The 23032-nt window shown below is 39.9% G+C and overlaps 1 protein-coding gene across 2 annotated transcripts; it reads right to left on the reverse strand.

The window, feature by feature from the left end:
• Nucleotides 1–517: 517 nt before the first annotated feature.
• engl (endoglin, like) lies at nt 518–22098 on the reverse strand. 2 transcript variants are annotated; one of them, XM_026165787.2, is made up of 17 exons: nt 21819–22096; nt 20161–20276; nt 19526–19698; nt 17734–17871; nt 17478–17652; nt 17042–17213; nt 14936–15080; nt 14503–14695; nt 13739–13908; nt 13481–13636; nt 10890–10970; nt 10545–10796; nt 9900–10388; nt 8320–8461; nt 8146–8247; nt 3147–3254; nt 518–2188 (listed from the first exon to the last, which is right to left on the reverse strand). In XM_026165787.2, the coding sequence occupies exons 2-16, from the start codon at nt 20228–20230 to the stop codon at nt 3148–3150; spliced, it is 2565 nt and encodes an 854-aa protein (XP_026021572.2). In that variant the 5' UTR covers nt 20231–20276; nt 21819–22096; the 3' UTR covers nt 518–2188; nt 3147. The 2 variants fall into 2 exon arrangements, with proteins under 2 accessions (XP_026021572.2, XP_026021573.2); XM_026165788.2 differs by lacking the exon at nt 8146–8247 and having other exon boundaries at nt 21819–22098.
• Nucleotides 22099–23032: the final 934 nt, after the last annotated feature.

Consider the following 23032-nt stretch of genomic DNA (forward strand, 5'->3'; position numbering starts at 1 on the left):
TTGCTTTCCTGTCAAACACTGGAAAATTAGGCAAAGTTAAACCGCCCCCTAATTCAGCCTGTGTCCCAAAAAGGAAAGCGTACAATGGAAGATACTTTTCAAGAAAAGGATCAAGATATTACACAGTGCTTAAAACTACTTCGATGTCATTTCTGTCTCCTTCGCTGTAAAGTTCCAAGAATTTGGTCCACTTTAAATGAGTTACAGTATCATTATTGCTTTGTTTCCTGTAAAAACCTGACTTGTTACCCCCTTATTCTAGTGTGCCTACCTTTAAGAATCAGTAGGTTAATACACTGAATTATTATAATTTCAAATAAAATACATCAAGATTCCATTTAATGAAAGGGAAAATCCACCCTTAATTTACTGACTGTATTATAAAGTGTTACCAATTAGACTTTTTCCAATAAGTGCAATACTGTTAAGTTACTGCGTTCCATTTTCCCCTGCTGCTTGATAGTGTCATCCTCTGCGTGTGCAGATGGTGTTGGAGAGAGGACAGGACGGATGGGACTTAACAGTGAGATGTTTATTTAGGATGGGTGAAAAACCAAACAAGAATACAAAACAAAAGGCAAAAGGAGACTCAGACTAACTAAACTGGGCAAAAGTAAACACTAGGAACACAGAACATGGAACCTGAAACATGGAGGGAGGTGAACTGACGTCCCGGCGAGGGACAAAGAGGAACTGACACAGTGAGGGTGATTAGGGAAAGCGGCGGCACGTGGGAACACAGGAGGGACAAATTAGGAATAACAAGACAGAGGAAACCAAACTGAACACAAACATGAGACGAGGGACTGCCAAAACAGGAAGTAGCACGCCCACCAAGGGGATAAAAAACATGGAAACACACGATAGACTGGGGGAGACAAAAGATGAAACACAGGGAGAAGAACGTGGAGAGCACAGAGTCAGGCTGTGAGAGACAGGGCGAGAGACATGACAGATGGGAGGGGACACCAAGCAACAAACCACAGACACCAGATCATGGGAGCGGGAACATAAACCCATAACCCTAAAGTAACCCTAAAGACCTCGAATAATATAGCAGGGAAATGACCAAACTCTACCATTTCTAGTCACAAGAACTAAATAAGAAGACCAACTTAATAAAATCAAAAAATACATTTAACAAGATTCAAAAGGTCCAAAACACAGAACACAACAAATCGATCATTTCTTGAACTGAAACATCCAAAATGGAGAAACAAGTCTGGTCTTTTTTGCACGGTAACTGCCACAGTCTGAACCCCTGAGCAAGGCACAGAGATACATTTCACACCCAGATGCTGTCTACATCTCTTTGATGACTGCAGGATGTAAACATCAATGGCTCCGTCTCCGGTTGAGCTGCGAAACAGCCCAGCAGCACTTCTCAGTTTTCAAAGACAAAATTAAGGTTACTGCACCTTTCAAAATAAATCAGCACAATTGTGTGAAAGGTGTTACTTTTGTTACTTCAAACCCAAAGATAACAATCAGCCACGGCATGTTTCCCTTAAGCTTTACTAAGCATGTTTTGTCTATGACTTTGACGTTATGGTTATGCTGTTGAGATGGTTACATTTTTTTGAGACACGAGAGAGAAAGATTGAGACAGATTTTAGCTTTAATACGTTTTATGTTTCCCACATACACAAAAGATTTCGCACACAGATAAACGCAGTTTTAACATCCAGCTGATTCACAACATAAATAGTGAAAACAAGTGTAAAAAGCTGACTGTTCAGACAGGCACACTGTGACCTCATCTTTGACCTCGCGTTCGCTCTGTACGGGCAAAAAAAATAACGTGGTTTCAGAGTGACTCGCTCGACCATGTTTAGGTTCTGTCAGATTCATATATGTGCCTCCACATGTGATGATTCGCTGCTGCTTTTGAAATGACTCTGCATCGAATGGTTGACAACACCACACAAGACAAAGAAGCTCCTTTTCACTTTGAGTCAAAACTCTTGACTCTTCGCTGCGATGAATAAGCGGCGCTGTATTCACGTTAGCATATACAGTATCAGTCTCTTACATTTCGGATGCACGGCAACGAGCCGTACTCGTGAGGAGAAATGCCCACACATGCACGCACACACACACACAAAGAGAGAGACAAGGCAGCTGCACACACAGAAGTTGTTGAAACCTCTGTCCCAGTTCTCTGTTCTCAGATTTGCAGGAGGAAATCCTGAGAAAGAGATAAAAGAATAACACTGTTCAGACCTATCGGGCATATCAAAGTTGAAATCTGCAGGTGCTCGACATAATGCTGATATATTTTCTGGAAACGACGGCGCTTCTAACCACAACAGTTTATTTTAAATGCACAGCTTTGACATTAGGTCTTTGCAGCCCAGCTGGAGTAAGACGTACAGTTCAACGGCACGGCGGTAGAGCCACACTTCTTTAAGTGAAACATAGTTAGAGTTTATAAGCTACCAAATGCCACTGTCGCTTTCACTTTAATGGTGGTTCAGTCATCACCCTAAAATAACAAGTGGTCTTATTAAAGTGGTGAAGTATATCCATGAAATTGTATTTTTGCACTAACAAGCTCATTCCCAAAAAGGTATCAGACAAATACTTGGGATTTCTCAGTATGGTTTGCAGTGTGTCCTCAAAAAAATTGAGGAAACTGGACAAGTCGAACGCAGCCACAGCCATCTGTAAAACACGGCGGAGGCTCTGTCGTGGCTGGAGGTGCATTTAAGCCAGATGTGTGGAGGATATTGTCAAAATTGATGGAATTATGGAATTTTCCTTAAATACAGCATCTCCATGCATGAAAGCGTTTCATTAAATTGCTGCACAATAAAAGAAATTAAGGCTGACCCAAATCCTCAGCACAGCAATGTAGGTTAACTGTTGATTCTAGATTGGCTGTAAATATGGATCAGTGTCTCTCTGTGTTAACCCTCCCTGGCAACCTGTTCAGAGTATACTCCTCCACATGACATGTTCCCCCAAAAGGCACCCTGTGAACCTCATAGTGATGACCAAGTTTTATAATTCCCCCTCAAACTAGAAAGTCGCACTGATAGTGAAATCAGAATATGTTCACAAAATGTAACAGTAATAAAATGTGTGCTTGACACAGTGTAACACATTTAATTCCCCTTTGAGTTACCTTCACCATCAGCTCTTACCTCACACTGAGCTCGAGGACTGATCAGACACTGAAGGCGGGTTCCAGATGTTTTGTTCTCCACGAGTCTGGTCTGTTAGATGATCTCTATATGATGCTGGCCGCTCCGCTGTGGAATAATACAGAAAATATGCAGATAATAAGGTGTATCCTGTTTTCCATCTTTGAAATGAATTTGGGTTTACTGCTAAAACTGCTCTCTGTTCAAAGCACACGATGAAATTTAAGTTATGATAATTTGGAAGTTTCTAGCAGCGTGAATACATCCACAGATTGATATGCTTTAATTTCTGTGCCTTCAAACTGAAAATGTGAAATATGTAGGGATGGGTATCGTTTAGGTTTTATCCGATACCGGTGCCAAATCGGTACTTTTGAAATGGTGCCGGTGCTCAAACGGTGCTCAAACCTGTGCTTAAAGAATGGAGAACACAAAATTGGTCCAAAAACCTCTCATGTTCAGCTGGTTTTTGTAAAAAGATAACAATGTTAGCCTTTTCTGCAGCTATGGGGCATATATGGTATCACTCTCGGCTGGAAGCAGTGCTTAAACAATGGAAAAAACACAAACTTTGTCCAAAAACCTCTCATGTTTAACTGTTTTCCACTTTTTCTTTGGTCATTTTTGCCTTTTTGGCCAGGGTGAAGGGAGTATCTGCCATCAAACAAGAAGACAGCTGCATGTAGCTATGATGATATTTGCTAGTTCACCTTACATGCATTAATGTAATAACGTGGTTAGCCTACTCAACGTAAATTACACACGAACAACATTAAGCTACTCACGCAGAGAAGAACGGCTGCTGCTGCATCATCATCCGTCATCATTTCTGCTACACTGGCAGGGCTAGGGGCCAGGACTCTATTCTTCGTGTTTTTGGGGGATGTTGCATAACAGGCAACCCACCCACAGTAGATGTGCTCGGTGTGAGGTCTCGCAGCAAGCTATGTCACTACCCGATCAGGTACCGGAAACCCGATCGGTACCCCGCATGCGCAAATCTTACGTCACTTCCTCTCTTTGCCAACATTGCGACATTCAATATATTTGATTGATTTCCTGGTTTAAACCAAATGGAGCTTGTAAATCTAGAATAGACTATTGGCTAGGAAGTGACATCATTCTTAGCCACACTGTAAAAGTTGCGATGTCAAATGCACCTCTATCTGATCATTGCTTTATTGAACTGTGCTTAGAATCGGAAATTAGACAATCAAATAAAAGAACTTATTGGAAGTTCAATGCCAAACTTTTACAAAATGAAGACTACTGCAACATAGTCAAAAAAATTATAAAAGATATTATGGCTGATCATCTAATTGTAGGATATATCAATAAATGGGAATTCATTAAATTCAAAATTAGAGAATTTAGTATTCAATTCAGTAAAAACATAAGTCAAAAGCAAAGAGAATATGAATGTAAATTATTCCAAGAAATTACTTATTGCTGTAGTAAAGATGATCTAAATACCCAAGAAAGGAGTAAACTTATGGAGTTGCAAACTAAATTAGATCAGCTCTACCTAAATAAAGCAGAAGGAGCTTTTGTGCGTTCACGGGCCAAGTGGATTGAGGAGGGGGAAAGAAATTCTTCATATTTTTTTAATTTAGAAAAGAGCAGACAGAAAAGAAATTTTATATCTTCTCTGTTAATTGATGGCATTGAATGTGACGACCCTAAAATTTTGGAGAATGAAACTTATACATTCTATTCCAATTTATACTCCTCACAGTTCTCCCAAGCAGATTGTGATGTCTTTTTTGATCAAATAGATAATCTGATCCCTAAAATTGATGAATCATTTAAGGAATTATGTGAATCTGACTTCAGAATTGAAGAGTTAGATGCATCTGTTAAGAAAATGGCACTTAATAAATCCCCTGGTCCAGATGGGCTTACAGTTAATTTCTTCCAATTTTTTTGGGAAGACTTACGGGAAATTTTATTCAAAGCTATACTGGCCAGTATTGAAAAGGGAGAATTGATGTCTAGCATGAAACAAGGATTAATTACATTAATTCCTAAACCAAACAAAGATAAACGACAATTGGATAACTTAAGGCCCATAACTTTATTAAATACAGATTATAAAATTTTCTCTAGCTCAGTTGCAACAAGGCTCAAACAAGGGGTTTCAAGTATAATTAGTGAGACACAATCAGGGTTTTTGAAAGACAGGAACATTCATAATAATATCAGATTGGTTTTAGACTTACTGGACTACAATGATCTGATTAGTGATGACAGTTTTATTCTTTTCTTGGACTTTTATAAAGCTTTCGATTCAGTAGAACATCCTTTTATTTTAGAAACACTAACTCGATTTGGATTTGGGGATAAATTTAGGAAGATAATAGATATACTGTATAATGATATAAATAGCTCTGTGTCATTAGGCTATGGCACTGGTAAAAGATTTAGCGTCAAAAGAGGAATTAGGCAAGGGTGTGGAAGCTCTCCGTTGTTGTTCATAATGGTTGTGGAGATGCTCGCAATTCTAATTAAAAACAGCAGCGTTGCCGGAATTGAGATTATGGACAATTCTTTAATAATTAGTCAACTTGCGGATGACACTACTCTTTTCTTAAAAAATGAACATCAGATTCCCCTGGTAAAACAAATAATCACTACATTCTCAAAAGCTTCAGGCTTAAAGTTAAATTTAAATAAATGTGAATTATTGGCATTAAAGGAGTGTAATTCACAATTACTGTACGATATAAAGGTGAAGAAGGAGGTAAAATATTTGGGCATCACAATTTCAAAAGATCACAAAGTCTTAGAAAAAGTAAATATTTTAGATAATGTTGACAAATGTAAGACAATCCTAAATAAGTGGTTACAAAGAGACATCACAATTTTTGGAAGAATATTATTAACCAAAATGGATAGTTTATCTAGATTTATATATCCAGCTTACTCTCTATCAATATCGAATAAAGTTATTAAAACAATTAATAGCTTGAATTTTAATTTTATTTGGAGGAATAAGTGCCATTATATATCTAAAGATGATTTGGTTAAACCATACATTGAAGGCGGTGGAAACGCAATTGATTTTGACATAATGAATGGTGTTTTGAAACTTAAATGGTTAAAATCCTTCCTAAATAATCCACACTCCATTTGGTTTTTATACCAAGTAAGGTCTTTAACACACTAGGGGGTATCGACTTTCTCCTAAAGTGTGACTTTGAAATTACTAAGCTACCTGCTAAACTCTCTGAATTCCATAAACAGGTCCTTCTTTATTGGAAAATGTTATTTAAACATCATTTCACTCCACATAATAGCCCAATTTGGAACAATAGATATATACTGATGAACAGAAAATCTATTTTTATTCAAGATTGGTTATCAAAAGGTGTTTGGGCAATTGCCCATTTTGTAGATGAGGAAGGACATGTTCTAGGACATCAAGATTTTTGCCAAAAGTTTAATATCCAATGTTCTAAAAGTAAATTTAATCGGGTTATAAAATCCATTCCATTGTCACTTAAAAACATAGTTGTAAATGATATAATATATTCTGACATCTCCCCCAAGTTAAGGCAATTATATATAGATGGTATTCGATTTTGTGATGTTAAATGCAACAATAAGTTTCTTAGATCTTCATTAAGGAGTCTTTATTCTCCAAATTTACTTAGACGTAATTACATATTAAAAGATTTCCAAAGGGAAGAAATTGAAAAAATAAGAACTGATTATATCACCTTCCCTATCCCTCCTAAAGGGAAAGAAGTCCAATTTAAAATCTTGAATAAAATTTACCCGACAAATAGACTCCTTAGTGATAGATTCAAAATAGAAACGGGTAATTGTGTATTTTGTGAAACAGAAGAGGAGGATTTGGACCATCTATTCTTTTTGTGCAATTTTATACAAATATTTTGGTTGGATTTTCATACCTGGCTTTATTCCAGTGGGATTCAAATTACCCCATTTACCTTAAATATGATAATGTTTGGAGTGTTTTTGAAAGAAAAGAAAGCTAATTATGGTGTTAATGTGTTATTAATCTTGTGTAAGTATTTTATACATAAATGTCGCTTTTTTAAGATTAAACCAACACTGGCTCACTGGAAAAACGACCTAAACCTGTTGGTTAAATCTTTGACTTTAGTTAAAAAGAAAAAGGCTGCTTTTTTTGTTTCCTTTGTAGAAGATTTTGATTTAGTGAGTTAATAATCTGTTAATTTATGTGACCCCATCTTTATATTTTATTTTCACTATATATGAAAGTTGCTAATATGTAAGAAATGTTTATTCTCTGAATCTGTAATATATGGTGCATTTTGTTTGTATGTTTATATTACTAATAAAAAAAAAAATTAAAAAAAAACCCGAAAAAAAAAATAAATAAATACGGCGCATTTCTGGGCTTTTAAAAAAAACGCTATGCGTCGCCAGGTATTTCATCGGATTTGAGGTGTTACCTCCTTTGACAGTATCACAGTATCAGCTTAAAGCACTTGTTGCAGGCTGCTGAGTTTGCATATTTTGCTGTGAAGTACAGCCAGACTTTTGACCGCTTCGCCTTGGGCATTTTTAATCTGTAGCTCTGCTCTAAAAGAAAGTACGTACCTGGACCCGCCTACTATCCTCGGAAACGTAAAATGATTGGCTAGAAGTGTATCACAGCTCAGGAAAAAAAAGCACCGAAATGTGCGCTGCTTTTCGGTCTGAACCGTTTATGTCAGAACCGGTGCACACCGGTACCCATCCCTAGAAATATGTGAGGTACACAAATGAACAATGCACGCACAATAAATATGTTTTAGATTCTGATCATCAGGAAATACAATGATAATTCTGTTACTGCTGATATCTGATATAAATAAGTGAAAATAACTAAAGATATGATTTCCTGTGCTGCTGTTTCTTTCATAGACTTTTATAGAATAGTCTGGGAGCAGTTGGTGTATAAACCTGTATTTAAATGAAACTTGATAAGATGACAACATACAGAGAACGCACAAGCTGCCTTTGTTACCTGTATAATTATAGATGAACCACAACCCCCCCATCAGACCGACACCCATTACAAAGGCTGCAAAGACAAGTCCCATCACTGGTCCAGTCTCCACCACCCGGTCTAGAGTCAGAGGGTGATATATTTTAAAGACAAAGACAGTAACATCACCAAAATACAGTAAATGATACTCACTGCTGTGCTCTGGCTCTGGTCTGGCCATCGGAGTGACGCTGAGTCTCTTGATTCTTTGGCCAGTAGGGTTCCTCATTTTAGGTGACAGTGAACTAATCGGGTGGGTGACCACCATGGGTCTGGAGAGGTTTCTGATCTCACACTGAAGTGGGAATACAGGAAAAGGTTTATGCTTTAGTTATACTGGCTTCCCCTTCCAGTGCCATGATATCAGAGGAAAACGTAAGTGTTAAAAAGCATAAATCATAATAAAGTAATTTTAAAAAGAAACTAAACCGTTTCAGTTCTAAGGTTTTATATATCAGGGTATATTAAACATACTCTGGTCCTTGGCAGGTATGAAATTAGGTAAATATAACCTCAGAAGTACAAAACAAGACATGAACCTGTGTCATTATTTATTCAACAAAAATTAGAAAATTAAATGTTGAAGCTGTGTGAGTATATCCCATAATTCATTAGCTTCTGGAATCACCTTTTGAAGTCAATTCAATTATTTTTATATAGCGTCATATCAAAACAGTTGCCTCAAGGCAGTCTGGTATAATAATAATATGTTTTTTGTATTCTTACAAAGTTACTTCAGTTAATTGAGGTTTGCAGGCATTGATTTATGCACAGCTCTCTTAAGGCCCCATCACAGCATTTCAGCCAGGGTGAGGTCTGGATTTTGAGCGGGCAGTTGCAAAACCTTGATTTTTTTACTTTTTCAGCCACTCTGTAGTAGATTTGCAGCTGTGCTTGCAATCATTGTCTTGTTCCATGACCCAGTCTGGGTGAAGCTTTAGCTGTTGAACAGATGGCCTACTGTAGAACAATTTGGGATACAGAGGAGTTCATGGTTGACTCAGTAATTACAGAATGCTGGAAAACAAACCCAAATCATGAGGCATTTGGTATTCACCAAACACGGTGTTGTGCATTATAGCCAAACATCTCCACTTTGCTCCTGTCCTTCCAGAGGACAATTTTCCAGAAAATTTGTTCAGATACAAATTTTCAAATCCAAGTAATTCTGCCATGTTTGTATTCCAAACAGGTCACACCTATTCAGTCTTTTTCTAACTGTACTGCCGTGAACTGTAATATTTAACATGCTAACTGAGTCCTGCAGAGTCCGAGATGTAGATCCTGCAACTTTTGCAGTTTATCTAACTATAGGACCTGAGGAGGACCAGATTAATTCCCCTGATATACAAAACGATGTCCTGGTGTTTACCATGACTCTACTACAGAACTATTATATAAGGTTGCACAGTCAAACGTGTTTTTAGCAAATATTTGGCTCTTTATTGTTTTAAATAAAGCTGACCTACTTTCTTACACAGCTTGGTGTGAAGGCTAACACGGTTCACTTTACCTACATTTTTTAAAATCTAAGACTAGGTATGCTAACTGGCTCCTGGCTTTAGGTTTCTCAGTGAGCTTTCAAACACATAATGGTTATCAATCTTCTCATCAAACGCTCCACAAGGAGCCTAACAGGCACTTTTTACAAATGACCAAGCTACAGTTTCCCTGCTCCATCTTAGTGCTTTTGACAAGATGATTTATTTGCTATTTCTTCTGGGTTTTTTTACCTGATGCCCGGGTGATCTAGATAGAAGCAGAGGCATGCGTGGCCTGCCCTGACAGTCATTCTTTATAGTTTCCTTCATGGGTTCCCCTATAGTTGTGTCAGAGACACAGAGGCGCAGGCTGCAGTGGAGGAACTGCATTGAGTCGTTATAAACTGGTCGTAGAATGAAGCTGAATCTTAAGGGCTGTATCTCCTCTCTCACACTCATGGTCCTCTTGTCTCTCCCTCCTCCACTTTCTGCTTTTTCACCTGTTTGATCAATTCTGCCATTTCCCAGGCCCTCTGTCTCTTCCGTTTCCTCTACTGCTTCAACGTTATCTTCAGTCTCCTCTTGCTCATGTTTTGACTTCGCACTGAAGGTCAGTGAGGGGTCAGAGGAACAGCCGTTACTTATCACAGTCCAGAAAGGCGATTTTTTGGGGTCTGAGAAAGAAGAGACTACACATGACTTCACTTCCACGACATCTGCGAGGGGTGCTTTAGCTGAAATCTGCAGCAGAAAAAAATGATGCAGAATATATCATAGTTATAATTAAGTAGCTTTCATGTTCATTAGATGTATTTAAAAAAGTAAGCTGTGAAGAAGTTAGTGCGACAGTTTACACCACAATATCAAATTGAAGCAGAGAAAACACATGAAAAAGACCTGGACATAGACACGCTGGTCAGCGGTGATGACACACGGACCAATCCGCCTCTGCTCGTAGCTGTCTGTGACAAAAAGCTCCAAAAGAAGAACAGGCCCAGATCTGTGTCTGGGTGTTGGGAAGTGGCTTAGGTCTGGGGTGGGCCACAAGCCCTCTGGCACCCAGGGGACCAGTTCTGTCTGCACAGTGTTTACATTCTCATTAGCAGCAGCGCTGCTCGGAGGGCCAGGGACAGCAGAAAAACAGCTGAACTGAAAGAAAACAGCGCAAGGTTATGTATGAAAAATCTTGCATGAAAACTGTAAAATATAAGATGAATGTAAACAGACACACAGACGTCTCACACGTATGCCAAGTGGACCTTTGGACTTCTCAGTCTCATTGAGTGAAAGGATGGTCTGAGGTTTGTCCCTCCATAGTAACAGCTGGTCAAAAAGGACAAACAGAGAAATCAAACTCAGAGTCACTCTCAGTCTCCTTCTCCTGGGGCATATCTTTCCACTATGAAAATGAGTCTTTCAGGTGGTGTTTTCCACACAAAAATGATAAAATATACAAATAGTATCAATACCATCATAATGTATAAATTACATTCATCCTGTGGTGTGTAAGCTTAGTTTCATGCCCTCTGCTATTTTCTGTTTCTGTTCTAAATTTTTACTCTGATGAGGCACTAATGATTGGTCAGTATAGAAACCTGCTACTCTCATTACCTACTTTGACTTTACCAAGTCTCGAATGTTCCCAAACTTGCTGCAACTACATGACAAAAATCTAACTTTAGAAGTTTGTTCCAGCGTCTTTGGCTTTATTCCTTGATTAGACGTCTTTCAGAGAGAGTTGTAAAAAAAGTTGTTGAATAATTTGCAGATTAAAGTGACTATAACTAAGGACAGATCTACTGAATTTTCAAACATAGTTGCGCTAAAGAGTACATTGAAAATGTTGGGGGTGCAGGTACCCCAGACCCCTCTCTTCAGCTACACCCCTGCTTCAGTGATCTTGGGCCAACCCATTTGAGAAAACCTGACATCAAGATTTTCATGTTTACAACCTTTAGTCTTCTTTAAGGCCCATTTATTTTTCTGTGACTTTCATCAACGTAGCAAGAAGGTTATATGTGTCATGATCAAGAACGTAAAGTAGATGGAGGAAGCTGAGGGATGTTCTCCCACAGACTTCTACACAACCAAACTTTTCTGAAAACCAGAAGAACTGCCCCCTGCTGTCCATTAAAATTAATACAGGTTTAAGGTACATCCCTCTAATATTTGCAGTCTATGTTCTAAACGTTCTCATCTTTTCTGTCTAGCAAGGTTGTTAGAACAAATGCAAGGAAGAGGAATCCTGGAGAAGATTGTTCACACTCAGCTGATAGACTATCTAAATGATTTTCAAATTCCAGAAGCTCTTCAGTTCGGCTTTAAGCCGTTTCACAGCACAGAGACAGCTCTCATAAAGGTTAAACATGTCTTTCTTGTTTTGTTGGATATGACTGCTGATTTGACACAGTGCAACATGACCTGCTGATCTCTCGACTACAGCATTGTGTAGAAATTTCCGGCACTTTTGTGGATAAAATCATATCTCTCTAACAGGAGCTTTTGCGTTAAGTTGAGTTCGGCTTCATCCTCTGTGGCCCCTCTGCCATGGGGTGTAGCGTAGGGATCTATTCTTGGGCCACTAATGTTTTCATGTTTTCCTGCCACTCGGTGCGATCTTCCGAAAACAAAAAATTGAATTTCCAGGCCTGACTTGGAAACTGTCATCTATGCTTTTATAACCTCATGCTTGGATTACTGCAACTACCTTTTAATAGAGGTTGGCCAGGGCCCTCTGTCACTCCTGCAACTGGTGCAGAATGCTGTGGCATGGTTTTTAACTGGTAAAAGAACATTTGAGCACATTAATTTGCTTTTGGCCTCCTTAAACTGGCTTCCAATTGAATTTAGGATCTATTTTAAGATCCTTTTACTGGTTTTTAATTTGTTTTTACTCATTTTTAATTAATTTTTATTAGCTGGCCTTTGACTTAGTGGGTAACTGACAAGTTATTTTATTGTTATTTATTTTTTGTATTTATTATTCTTATTGTATTTTTTATATTTCTGCTGTACAGCAGGGCCATGTGTTGTTTTTAAAGTATGGTATGCTAACGAAGAGACACGAGGACGGATGAGCTGAAGCTCGCTCACCTGCTTCATCAGCTTTTCAGCCTTCCTGCCCGAATTCAAATTGGCCCAGATTGCCTCTTCACCTGCGTTAACCCGCAGTCTGCCTGACTATCTCCAGCCAAGTCAGTCTCACCAGCTCCAGCGTCATCATTACCTCTACAGTAATAAATGTGGTTCAGCTTGTGGGTTCAGCATTTGGACATAATTTGAGTTCACTGCTTCAGCACAGTGGCCTTAAGCCTGTGTTGTTTGTCTGTTTTTCAATCATGTTTCCATCCAGCCTCCCACCTCTGAGGGGACATTTGCTCTCACTTAATTTGCCTCTGCGCAAACACCCATTTTAGGCTTGACCTCAGCAATGTTCTGGTCACAATGACCTGGGTCGCAAGTCTTACCAGGACAACTTCCACTTAACACAAATTCAAGTGGCTGTTATGCACCACATGCCTTTTTTTCCTGTACCATGAGTAAAGGACATTTGTTTTTGTTTTGAACGCAGACGCTTTCCTAACTGTGTTCTGAACGTTTTCCTGTTTGTCCTGTTTCCTCCCTTCAGATTTATTTATTTCTTTATTTTCTGACAGCTTGTTTTGAATTACATCCACAGTGATGCAGATTTTTTTCGAAGACAAGATCTGTATCATTCTTTCCCTCGTGTGACAGAAGATATAGAGAGGAAAGTTAGGGTTCAAGTAACAAACAAAGACAGAAAATTCTCCAAAGTTTCAATGTTTTGTTGTTGTTGAAATGTCTTATCTCACCATGTTTTTGTACTGCACCCCTCTAGGCTCTCCCAGGAGCAGGCCTTCTGTCCCACAGGAAATGACTGGGAACACTAAAAGGAAATGGCTCCCATTGGACTCAGCCTGGCAAGTCAGGTCACGCAGAGTCACGGCAGCCACCGGGACAGACAAGTTCTGAAAGAGAGCACTGATGTGAGGCACTACAGAATATCACAGTGTGAACAGCTGCTCTAGGTTTGTCGCTGCTTCTAATTTAGATTTTAAAAAAGTTAAGACCTGCAGAATGCTTCTGTCCACCGTCACGCTGAGGCGTCCGCCCTCACAGTTCACTGTGAAACCCTCCCGGCCTTCTCCTGCTCTGCTCCCACCATTCAGCCACTGCCTCAACCTGCGCTCCTCTGCCTCAGGAGGCCTTGCAACCAGTGGATTCGTCACTGCAAACTTACCTGTGATACAGAGAGGAGATCAAGAGATACAACCATTCACTCAAACATCAAAATCCTTCATTCAGCTGTAAATACTATATGGAATAAATACTATGAGTAAATACTATGGAATAATTTAAACGAAAAAAGACCAAACAAATGATATATACTTTCTTTTGAGTGAAAAAACGAAATTCAAATGTTCAGTTTATACAGCCCATTCTCACTCCTGAGGTGTAACATCCTGACGATTTGTCACGTCCTGCGGCGTTCCTGAGGAACGCGAAAGTTGACCTTCTGCGTTCTTATGCTACGGTTATGGGTGAAATCCAGTAGAATTACGGTCCCGCGGTACTACACGTTCCAGCCATCCCTAACCTTAACCAGCACTTTAATGGTGTTAAATAGTGTTTGCCAAAGCGATTTAAGCAAAATGAACGAACATGTGTAGATTGATTCCAAAAGGTTCTCATGTGTCCTCATTTTTTCCGATCTTGTCATTAAGGGATGTGTTGGGTGCCCGGAAGCGTAACATGTTGACGATTTGTCACGTAGCGTAAAATATTACGCTTTGGAAGTGAGAACGTGTTGGTTCAGACACAGAAGAGTCCCGACCTGCTTCTCCCTCAGCCAGCCGGATCACAAAGTGATTGGCCAGGTCGGCCTCAGTGTATGAGGTCACCGTGGTGAAGCCACTCTCACGGGCCCAAAGGAGAAGGTCCGAGATGCTAGACAGGTCAGGGTCGAGTGTGCTGGCCACTGTTAGGCCAGGCTCAGGTGGGTAGGGTGGAGACACGCTGTTGGAGGACTGTGTAGACAGCAAGATGAAGCATAATACAAGTAAAGATCAAGTAGAGTCAAGGACACTGTGGCACAGAGCAATACAATAAAGTATTTTAGACTATGGCCAGTAACGCTAGGACCAGTTCTTTTTGGATTTGGTCACAATGAGAATGATTTGTAGCCTTAGATTCCTGTTAGCTGTGTGTTAAAAAAACAAAACAAATTCCACCACGATGGTGATGTAAATGGCAGCTGATGCCCTTACATGAACAGAGATGCGACCCTGGACGCCATGAGCAGTAATGGCCCAGTTGACGGGCACAGAGCTGCTGAGAATCAACACAATCTTGTGCGCTCTTGAGTCGGCCACTGGAGGCACAAGCGATACAGTCACCTCTACCTGCATGGAGCTGAAGAAGAGTGGACAGAGAAAACAACGTTTAACCCAAACGGCATCATCTGGGGCCAAATAATTGAAGTAGTACAGAAAAAAAAAACCCTGCAGCTCCTTGAATCACCACAGGGGGCGACTCTAGAGTTGTTCTATGTCAAATTATCCAACTTTAAACTAGTTTCAGTACCCTTCATAACTACTCTATGATGGGTGAATGTATTTTAAACTGAGCTTTTTATACTGAATTAAGCCTTAAGCTTTATATTATTAGGGGCGTTTCAGGGGGGTTAGGGGGGTTATGACCCCCCCCCCCCCCAATAATCAGACCCAACCAATATAAGCCCCCCAATAAAATTATGAATTATCTTGCATAAATAGGCTGTTGATTTTCTTTACTCATTTCAGGTATTACCAGCAAATTAGTTGCATGTTTAATCATCTCGGAATTTGTGTTTGTGCTGTTGGTGAATTATCTGATAATAATATTAAGGCTTACTTTGTGGTTCATTGTACTAATATACTGTACACTCTGAAGTGTTTTTCTTCTTTGTTAACCAATGTGCAGGTATGTGTAGCAGTGTAATGCAGCCTCATAACCAGGCTTGATAAAGATACCTGACAAATAAAGGTGGGTTTAGAAATTGATTTCCCCGATTCAAATAGATTTTAGCGTGAGTAAAGCAATATCGCTTCATGAAATCCTGAATCGATTTTTAAATATGAATGTATTTTTCCAGAAACACCAGAATCTCAGCTTAAAGCCCACAAAACAATTTCAGCGACCACCAAACAGCTAAAACGAGAGCAGAAACGGATTCTGCAAAAAGACGTAAACACAAAGCACGGATCGTTCAACCGACGTCACGTACACGGACGGTGCTGAAAGCCGACATCTCACAGATTCTGATGCTGCAGGTTTTGTCGCTGAACCAGCAGCAAAAGATCAAAACTACGCTTCACGTTTGATAAACATCGTCACTAATTCCCTCTTACTTTTGCTGTTTTGCTTCCACTACGATAAAATCCCACTTCCTGCACAGCTTTCTCTCCCTCAGTGTACTTCAAGAACCGTTTCCCATCTCAAATCTCGGTTTTCTGCATTATTCGCTTCCTTATTATGCACCAGTCTACTGTTTTGTTCAGCGCTGTTGCACATTGCTTTTTCTTTTATCTTAAAAATAACCTCCGACAAGAAAGCCTAATTTCTGATGTTCATACCAAAGAAACTTAAACTTTTACAAAATATGCCAAATTGCAAAACGCTTAGCTGTGTCTCTAATAAAACCTCTGTAACTTTGCTCAGCCTACATCAGGTAATTTTCATATCTTGATTCACGGTTTTCTTCATCTTTTAATTTTCTGCAGAATATTTTTAAGGCGGTTATCTGCCATAAAAAGCCAGGCCAGGAAAATCTGCATCATGTTTTTCTGTATTTTATCCTCCGTTACTTTTACACGATGCTTACATCTCTGATGAAGTCTCACAAGTATCAGCTTTCTTTTTATACATAGATATAAAAATGTGGATATGTACTGATAAATGATCAGAATTATAATATGAATTATAATCATAATATTACAGAATAATACAGAATTATAATATTATAATATGTCTGAGTCAAAATTGAATCAAATTGGGACCTTGTGAATGAGAATTGAATTAGTTGTAGAAATCAGTGACGATATCCACCCCTACTGACAAATATCATCATTTCTGCCTAGAAAAAGCAAGATGGAAAAACCCAAAATGCTAAAATAAAAAATAAGATAAGATAAGATAAGATAAGATAGAACTTTATTAATCCCTCGGGTGGGTTCCTCTGGGAAATTCGACTTTTTTTTTTTTTTTTTTTTTTTTAAATGGCAAACAGTGAAACAGAAAACATTGGCTACCATCATTTATATACAGGCTTTGTGGCTGTAAATAGATTCTAATTTCTGCTTTTGCCAGGACATCAAGTGGTTGCTTGTTCTCACCCACAGAGGCCTGAGCCTGATGAATGGAGCTTGATTACGTGGACCTCAGGGCTAGCTCCACCTACATTCAAGTGGGCACAACCGTGCACTTCCTGTGGCTGCAAGTCAGAGGTCATGTAGTTGCGAGAGATGAACATGGACTGCAGCTGACACACAGCAGGCAGGTTTGGATCTGTAATATGGAGACAAAGTAAGAGAAAGTTTAGAAATGGAAGCTGACCTAATGCAAAAGTCTGGTAGAAGCAAGAGGGGAAATGACTCATCTGACTCATAAGCCATCAGATGCTTGCAGATGTTTGGATTCATCATTTGTTTATTTTACCGTAAACTATTTTTCATTTGTGGATATTTTTGTGTATAAAAACTGCAAAGCTTAAATACAAAATCACCACTAAATTCGATTTTTGAGCACAGGAATGTGGATTTGGTGGCTCACCCTCTCCCAGTTGAAGGTAGACTCGATTGCCATGTGATGAGTGTGTCAGAGAGGACAGGTTGCCATGATGCTTCAGAACCCAGCGATGCAGCGCACGGGGACGAAAAGGCAATGAATGCACCGTCTGGACGTGCAAACGCAGGGCGCTGGACTGTACGCTGGCGTTTGAGGACACCTAGCAGTTGAAGGCAAATTTATAATGAATGAAACTGCAGAGTGCACTCAATCAAAACTGCTCTTCTGCACAATGACTGACCTGCACCAGGACCTGGAGGTTGGAGGGCAGTCTCTCGGCCTCCAACCACCAGGTAACTGGGACTTTGGAGATGAGCACTAGGTGGACAACCCTCATAGGAGAAGGAGACAGAGACAGAGGCTTCATCAGCACTGTCACCTATAGGGAGGAGAGGAAAAGGCAGTCCGCTGTACGTTCAGCACTTTAAAGGATAAATGTACTTCAGACAGTTAGGGTAGCTCCAAAGCTAACTACATGTAGCAAACTTAACTTAAAATACACCAAACACATTTACAGCACTTGTACAAATAAAAATGTAACAAATAGAATAAAATAAAACTTATTTGTTAGTCTTGTATTTGTGTGCCTGTGTAAGCAGCTAGAGCAATTAAATACATTTCAGCATTTTTGGTTGGGAAGCTAACGCTACTTAAAATGTTTGGTAGCACTTTATAATATGACCCACAACTAACAGTGTAATTATATGTACCTACAAAGGCTTCCCAGCAGATACAGTAGAATAAAGGGGTAGAAATTCAAATTTTCACAAGAGAGAAGAAATAATTCTATTGTAAGAGTCGAGGTTTCCTCACTTTACAGCGTAAGTGTAGCTTGTTTATCCACTAAATTACCCAGAAGTCACACGTCTTACAACTACTTACAGTATATTTATTTCTTTCCTCTCAGATCATCTCACGCTGTGTTTTTTTTAACATGGCAGTCAGTTGACTACACTCTCGTGGACTCTGCAGTCACAGATCTCGATCCAAAAGATCACCCTTGGGATGTGGTGGAATCAGTGATGCAACTGTGTGACGCTATCGTCTCAATATGGATCAACATCTCTGCAACCCCCTGTTACAGCTACAGCTATGCCTCAAGGAAGAAAGGTAGTTATAAAGGCAATGGTGGTTCCAACACAGTTGTAGCAAGATGTACCTAATAAAAGGGGGAGGGAGTATACATCTCCAGTGTCACAGTGTACTAAGCCTGTAATCTTTTGCACAAATAATCGTCTGTTCACCATCGTGTTTGACATTTCAGTTACATTTTTATCATAATTAGTCATTCTAGACTTACAGGAGGTTTCATGGAACTTTGACCCTCTTCCTTCCCCCAACAAGTCACAGAGGTTTCTTCCTGTTAAAAGGGAGTTTTTCCTTCCCACTGTCATTAAGTATTTCCTCAAAAGGGGGTCATCTGATTGTTGGTTTTCTCTGTATTTTTGTAGGGTCATTAGCTTCCCATACAAAGAGCCGACTGTAGATGTAATTTCACACAATATAAATAAAACTATCATCATCAATCATCAGTGAGAGTTTGCACCATATTTAAAGAAATTCACTCAAGACTGTTGTGACTTTTATTATAAAGAAATGTCCACAAGATCATGCTGAGACTTACTATTATTTATTTATTTTGATGTTTTCCCATAAAATCTGCCTTTTTATAACAGAATCAGCTCAGTGGTGCTACAGTGAAATTCTGTAGGTAATGTCTTTGTGATATAAAGGGAATTAAATGGATTTAAAAAGCTTATTTGAGATAGTTGAGATGTTTAAAGCTAAACATTATCATCACATTTTAAAGGAAAGCATTTGGCAAAGAAACCTTGTTGTTCATGCGTGTTTCTGCTCTTAGTTTACAATCAATGAGACTGATTGATCAGCAAGTGACTGGAATCACATTTTCCAGCTTTCTTACGGCCTATTTGAGTCAAAACTTTAAAGCTAAAACCCGGACTCAAATAAAAGCCCCCCTGCTCCTGAAGCCGGGGTCCTTGGTTTTTGCTAAGTAATCGTTAGCCGGCTACCTTGTTTTCTGGGCTGTTGGTCACTCTTCTTAATGCAATGACATGAGTCTCCTTGTTTCCGCGTTCTCTAGCAGCACAGCCGGGGCCTGCCTCGAACCTTTCCAGCAGACCCTGAACAGGGTGTCGAGCACCCACTGGACCAGCCACTGAGCAGTGCAGCTCTCCACTCTGAGCTGGAGAGGAACAGTGCATGCATCACTACAAAATGTGTTAAACCTGAAATATATATGCACAGGAAGTACATTCATCTGCTGCAGCAGCGTGATCACTGTGTAAAATAACAAATAACATGAGACATGAGTGCTTCCCCATGCAGGCCTCGCTGAGTTTCATTGTGAAACATTGTGTTTCTTCTCCTCCTTTCTCTCCCTCTAATGTGTGGGTGATACAATACTCTGATGTTTCTACATTTGCTCAAATCCCCGCCTGGGGGTGGGTGGGAACTTGTCCAAGAAAAAAACTATGTAGCAACTTTCACTTTCATTCTGACACTTCAAGTAAAGACCTTTGACTTGGGCACAGGAAATACCACATTTACAATTCGCTATGTCTTCACGACACAATCCTCATTGTTGCTGGTCTAGAAGATAAATACATCTCTTGCTGTGTCTCCTGCTGGGTGTCGTTGGACTTACCTTCTGGGTGCTCCAAGAGGAAAGAGAGAAGGAATAAAGTCCATCCAAGTCCAGACAGCGAAGGCATCATGACAACTGCTTCACCAGACTGACCGAATGCTTTTTTAGTGTAACACCTTAAAAACACAATCAAACATGCAGTTTATGTGTGATTTCTAACTCAGAGTTATCTCAGTATGCCTGTTTTTCGCCAGAGCAGAAAAGCTTCAGATAAGTTTGATTAGTAATGATCAAAATAGGGACTGTTGGTTGAAAAAAACAAGCAACCTTGATATACTCCCCCTGGACACATTATTAGAGACATCTGTTCAAATGGCCATTAATGTAAATATCTCATCAGCCAATCACATGGCAACAACTCACATTTAAGCATGTAGACATTGTCTGAGCTTCAGACCAGGGGAGAAACCTGACTGATGTAACATTGACATGGTCGTTGGTGCCAGACAGTGTGGTTTGAGTATTTCAAAAACTGATATTTTGCTTGGATTTCCCCAAACAATGATCTCTAGGATTTATGTAGAATGGTTCGAGAAAGAGACAGCGGCAGCTCTCAGGGAGAAAATGCCTCACTGATGTCAGAGATCAGAGGAGAATAGCTAGAATGTTTCGAGCTGAAGACGACAATAACTCAACGACCACGCTTTACAATCAAGGCATGAGTAATAGCATCTCTGAATGCACAACTCTCTCCCACATAAACAGGACCTCATCTGTACCCTTAATGATGAGTTTTGATACCTTAGTAAATATAAACAAAGATGTTGTTTGATGAACATTAGAATAGTTAATGTGTTTTTCCAAGTTTAGGTGCATCAGCAGAGACCACCCTCAATAATTTCTGATGCAAGCGCAGTCTATAACAGAAACTGCCCGGGTCAGAAAAGAGATTCAAGCGTCACTCTTAGTAGGCTTACAAGGATAAAGAGTTAATGTACCCATCAGCTGATGGGGATAACACACCATCAAGTAACATCATGGATGTGCAGCAGCTGTTTGTTGCTATCACATTAATATGGATCCAAAACTGCTGGCAGAAAACTGCTGAATAGAAAGGTGTACCTAATAAAGTGTCAGTTTAAAAAAAATAAACATTTAATAGCAATAATTAACAACCAATCAACCAAACATGTTCCTCTGGGAAAGAGTTTTACAAAATGAACTGTCACAATAAAAAAGTCTTTTAAATAATATAAAAAAAACTTTCGTCAAATGTATTAAATCAAAGCTTTTATCAAACCATCCTGACTTAAGTGCACTGACCTCTGATTTACTCTTCTCAGCTTGTTTTTTCTTTTTGCTCGCAGAAATGCGCTGACATGGAGCAGAACGTGCTTGAGCATCAGTCTGATCCATGCATGGTCCACGAATTTACTGAGAACCAGTCCATACTGCTCAGGAAATCATGCAAAACATCCTGAGCAGAACAAACACGCGCTCTGCAGTCTGTGTGAGAGCTGCTAACTTGATTCATGCTTTAAGATAGTGAAACATGGAGACTGGTGTTCTCATAAATGTATTTTTGTTGCTGCTGTTAAATTCCAAGAAAGTTCCGGACAGATAAGTCGTGCTAGTCGAGTCTTCAGGAAATTGCAGGATTCCTAAAAACTCTCTCCCCTCCAGCGGTCTGCGCTCTTGGGGTGAATACAGTCACTCACCTGCGGCTCCTCGAAGGTACAGGCTGACTGCTGGTCCAGCTGTTTGCTTCAGACTTCACTGTATTCACAACTCTGCGCACACCCCTCTCATTTCCTAAACACACTATCACACACCCTCAACATGTCAAACAGACCAAATACAGAATAAGAATAAGGAAAAAAAGCGCAACTCTCAGCTGTGCGGGCCATCGGGCATCTTTAGCCCGCTGAGGTGCGTCTTGTAAGCAATAGATTTCTCCGGGTGAAATTCATTTTACACATGGAGTAATGCCGAAGGGGAGGGGGTGTCGGGGGGTGGGCAGCTGTAAAGAAGGGGCAATGGGAGGGACTGCGGGATGGTGTGACAGAGTGGAGAGAGAGACGGCGAGGAGAGGAATAAAAGGCTCTGGAGACGTCTCCAAACGTAGATGGTAACAGGAAGGAGGAGTAGAGGGAGAGAAGGAGGGAAAGAGGAGGGAAAGAGGAGGACCAGGGTGGACCTCAGAAGTTTGACTGGCAGGGGAAATGTGAGGGTGATAACGGGAGGCGGGGTGGAGGGTGGTGTGGTATTTAAAAAACAAAAACCCAGACACACACAAACACACACATTAACTGGTGTGTCTTCTTATCTGAACCTCTGAAACACCTTTCTAAAGAAAACATGATAGCAAACCAGTGAAAGCCCACAGCAGCTTCTCCCCAATAAGCAGCCTGTCAGAGCTTCATCATCTATTTTATGTGTGGGTGGGAGGGGCTTGTAAGATCTTGTTTTTTCTTGGCTTTCAAAGTGGAAAGAAGTGATAACAGTGAGCATACATTGTCGAGGTTGTGATTTTGCTCACCTGAAGACCATAAGAACTGCGTTCACAGAGTTTTTAGCTCCATCTTTGGTCTCCCTACTCTCACTGCTGAGCCTGCTCGCTGTCCAGTGTGGTGTTGAATAGGCAGTATAAAGGCTTTTTGCCTTCTGGCCAAAAATGTTACTATGGGAAAGGGAGTCTGCACCAAAGCTGTAGAGTTGTGAGCACAACAACTAAACAAGGAGATAATTCTGCTATAAATTTCAGAAAAGCCAAAGAAATCAGGCGTGATTTCATGTTGTTATGGACGTGTAGACAGTCCAAATACCAAAGTTTTGCATGAGACAAAAATCTTAAACTGTGCTTTAACAAATGGGCATATCTTCTGAAATGTGAAGCCGACATGGATGTGCCTGAAACCTAATGTCTTTCTAA

Source organism: Astatotilapia calliptera, chromosome 4, assembly GCF_964374335.1.
Source record: "Astatotilapia calliptera chromosome 4, fAstCal68.1, whole genome shotgun sequence".
NCBI classification, from domain to species: Eukaryota; Metazoa; Chordata; class Actinopteri; order Cichliformes; family Cichlidae; genus Astatotilapia; species Astatotilapia calliptera.

Excerpts from the sequence above, each read along its gene's own strand:
- engl (XM_026165787.2), bottom strand. The coding sequence starts at position 20,230 with ATGATGCCTTCGCTGTCTGGACTTGGATGGACTTTATTCCTTCTCTCT. Across the intron at positions 13,909-14,502 it reads GCTGGCTGAGGGAGAAGCAG|GTAAGTTTGCAGTGACGAAT; the intron begins GTCGGGACTCTT and ends TCTGTATCACAG. Across the intron at positions 10,971-13,480 it reads GGGTGCAGTACAAAAACATG|CTGTTACTATGGAGGGACAA; the intron begins GTGAGATAAGAC and ends CTTTTTGACCAG.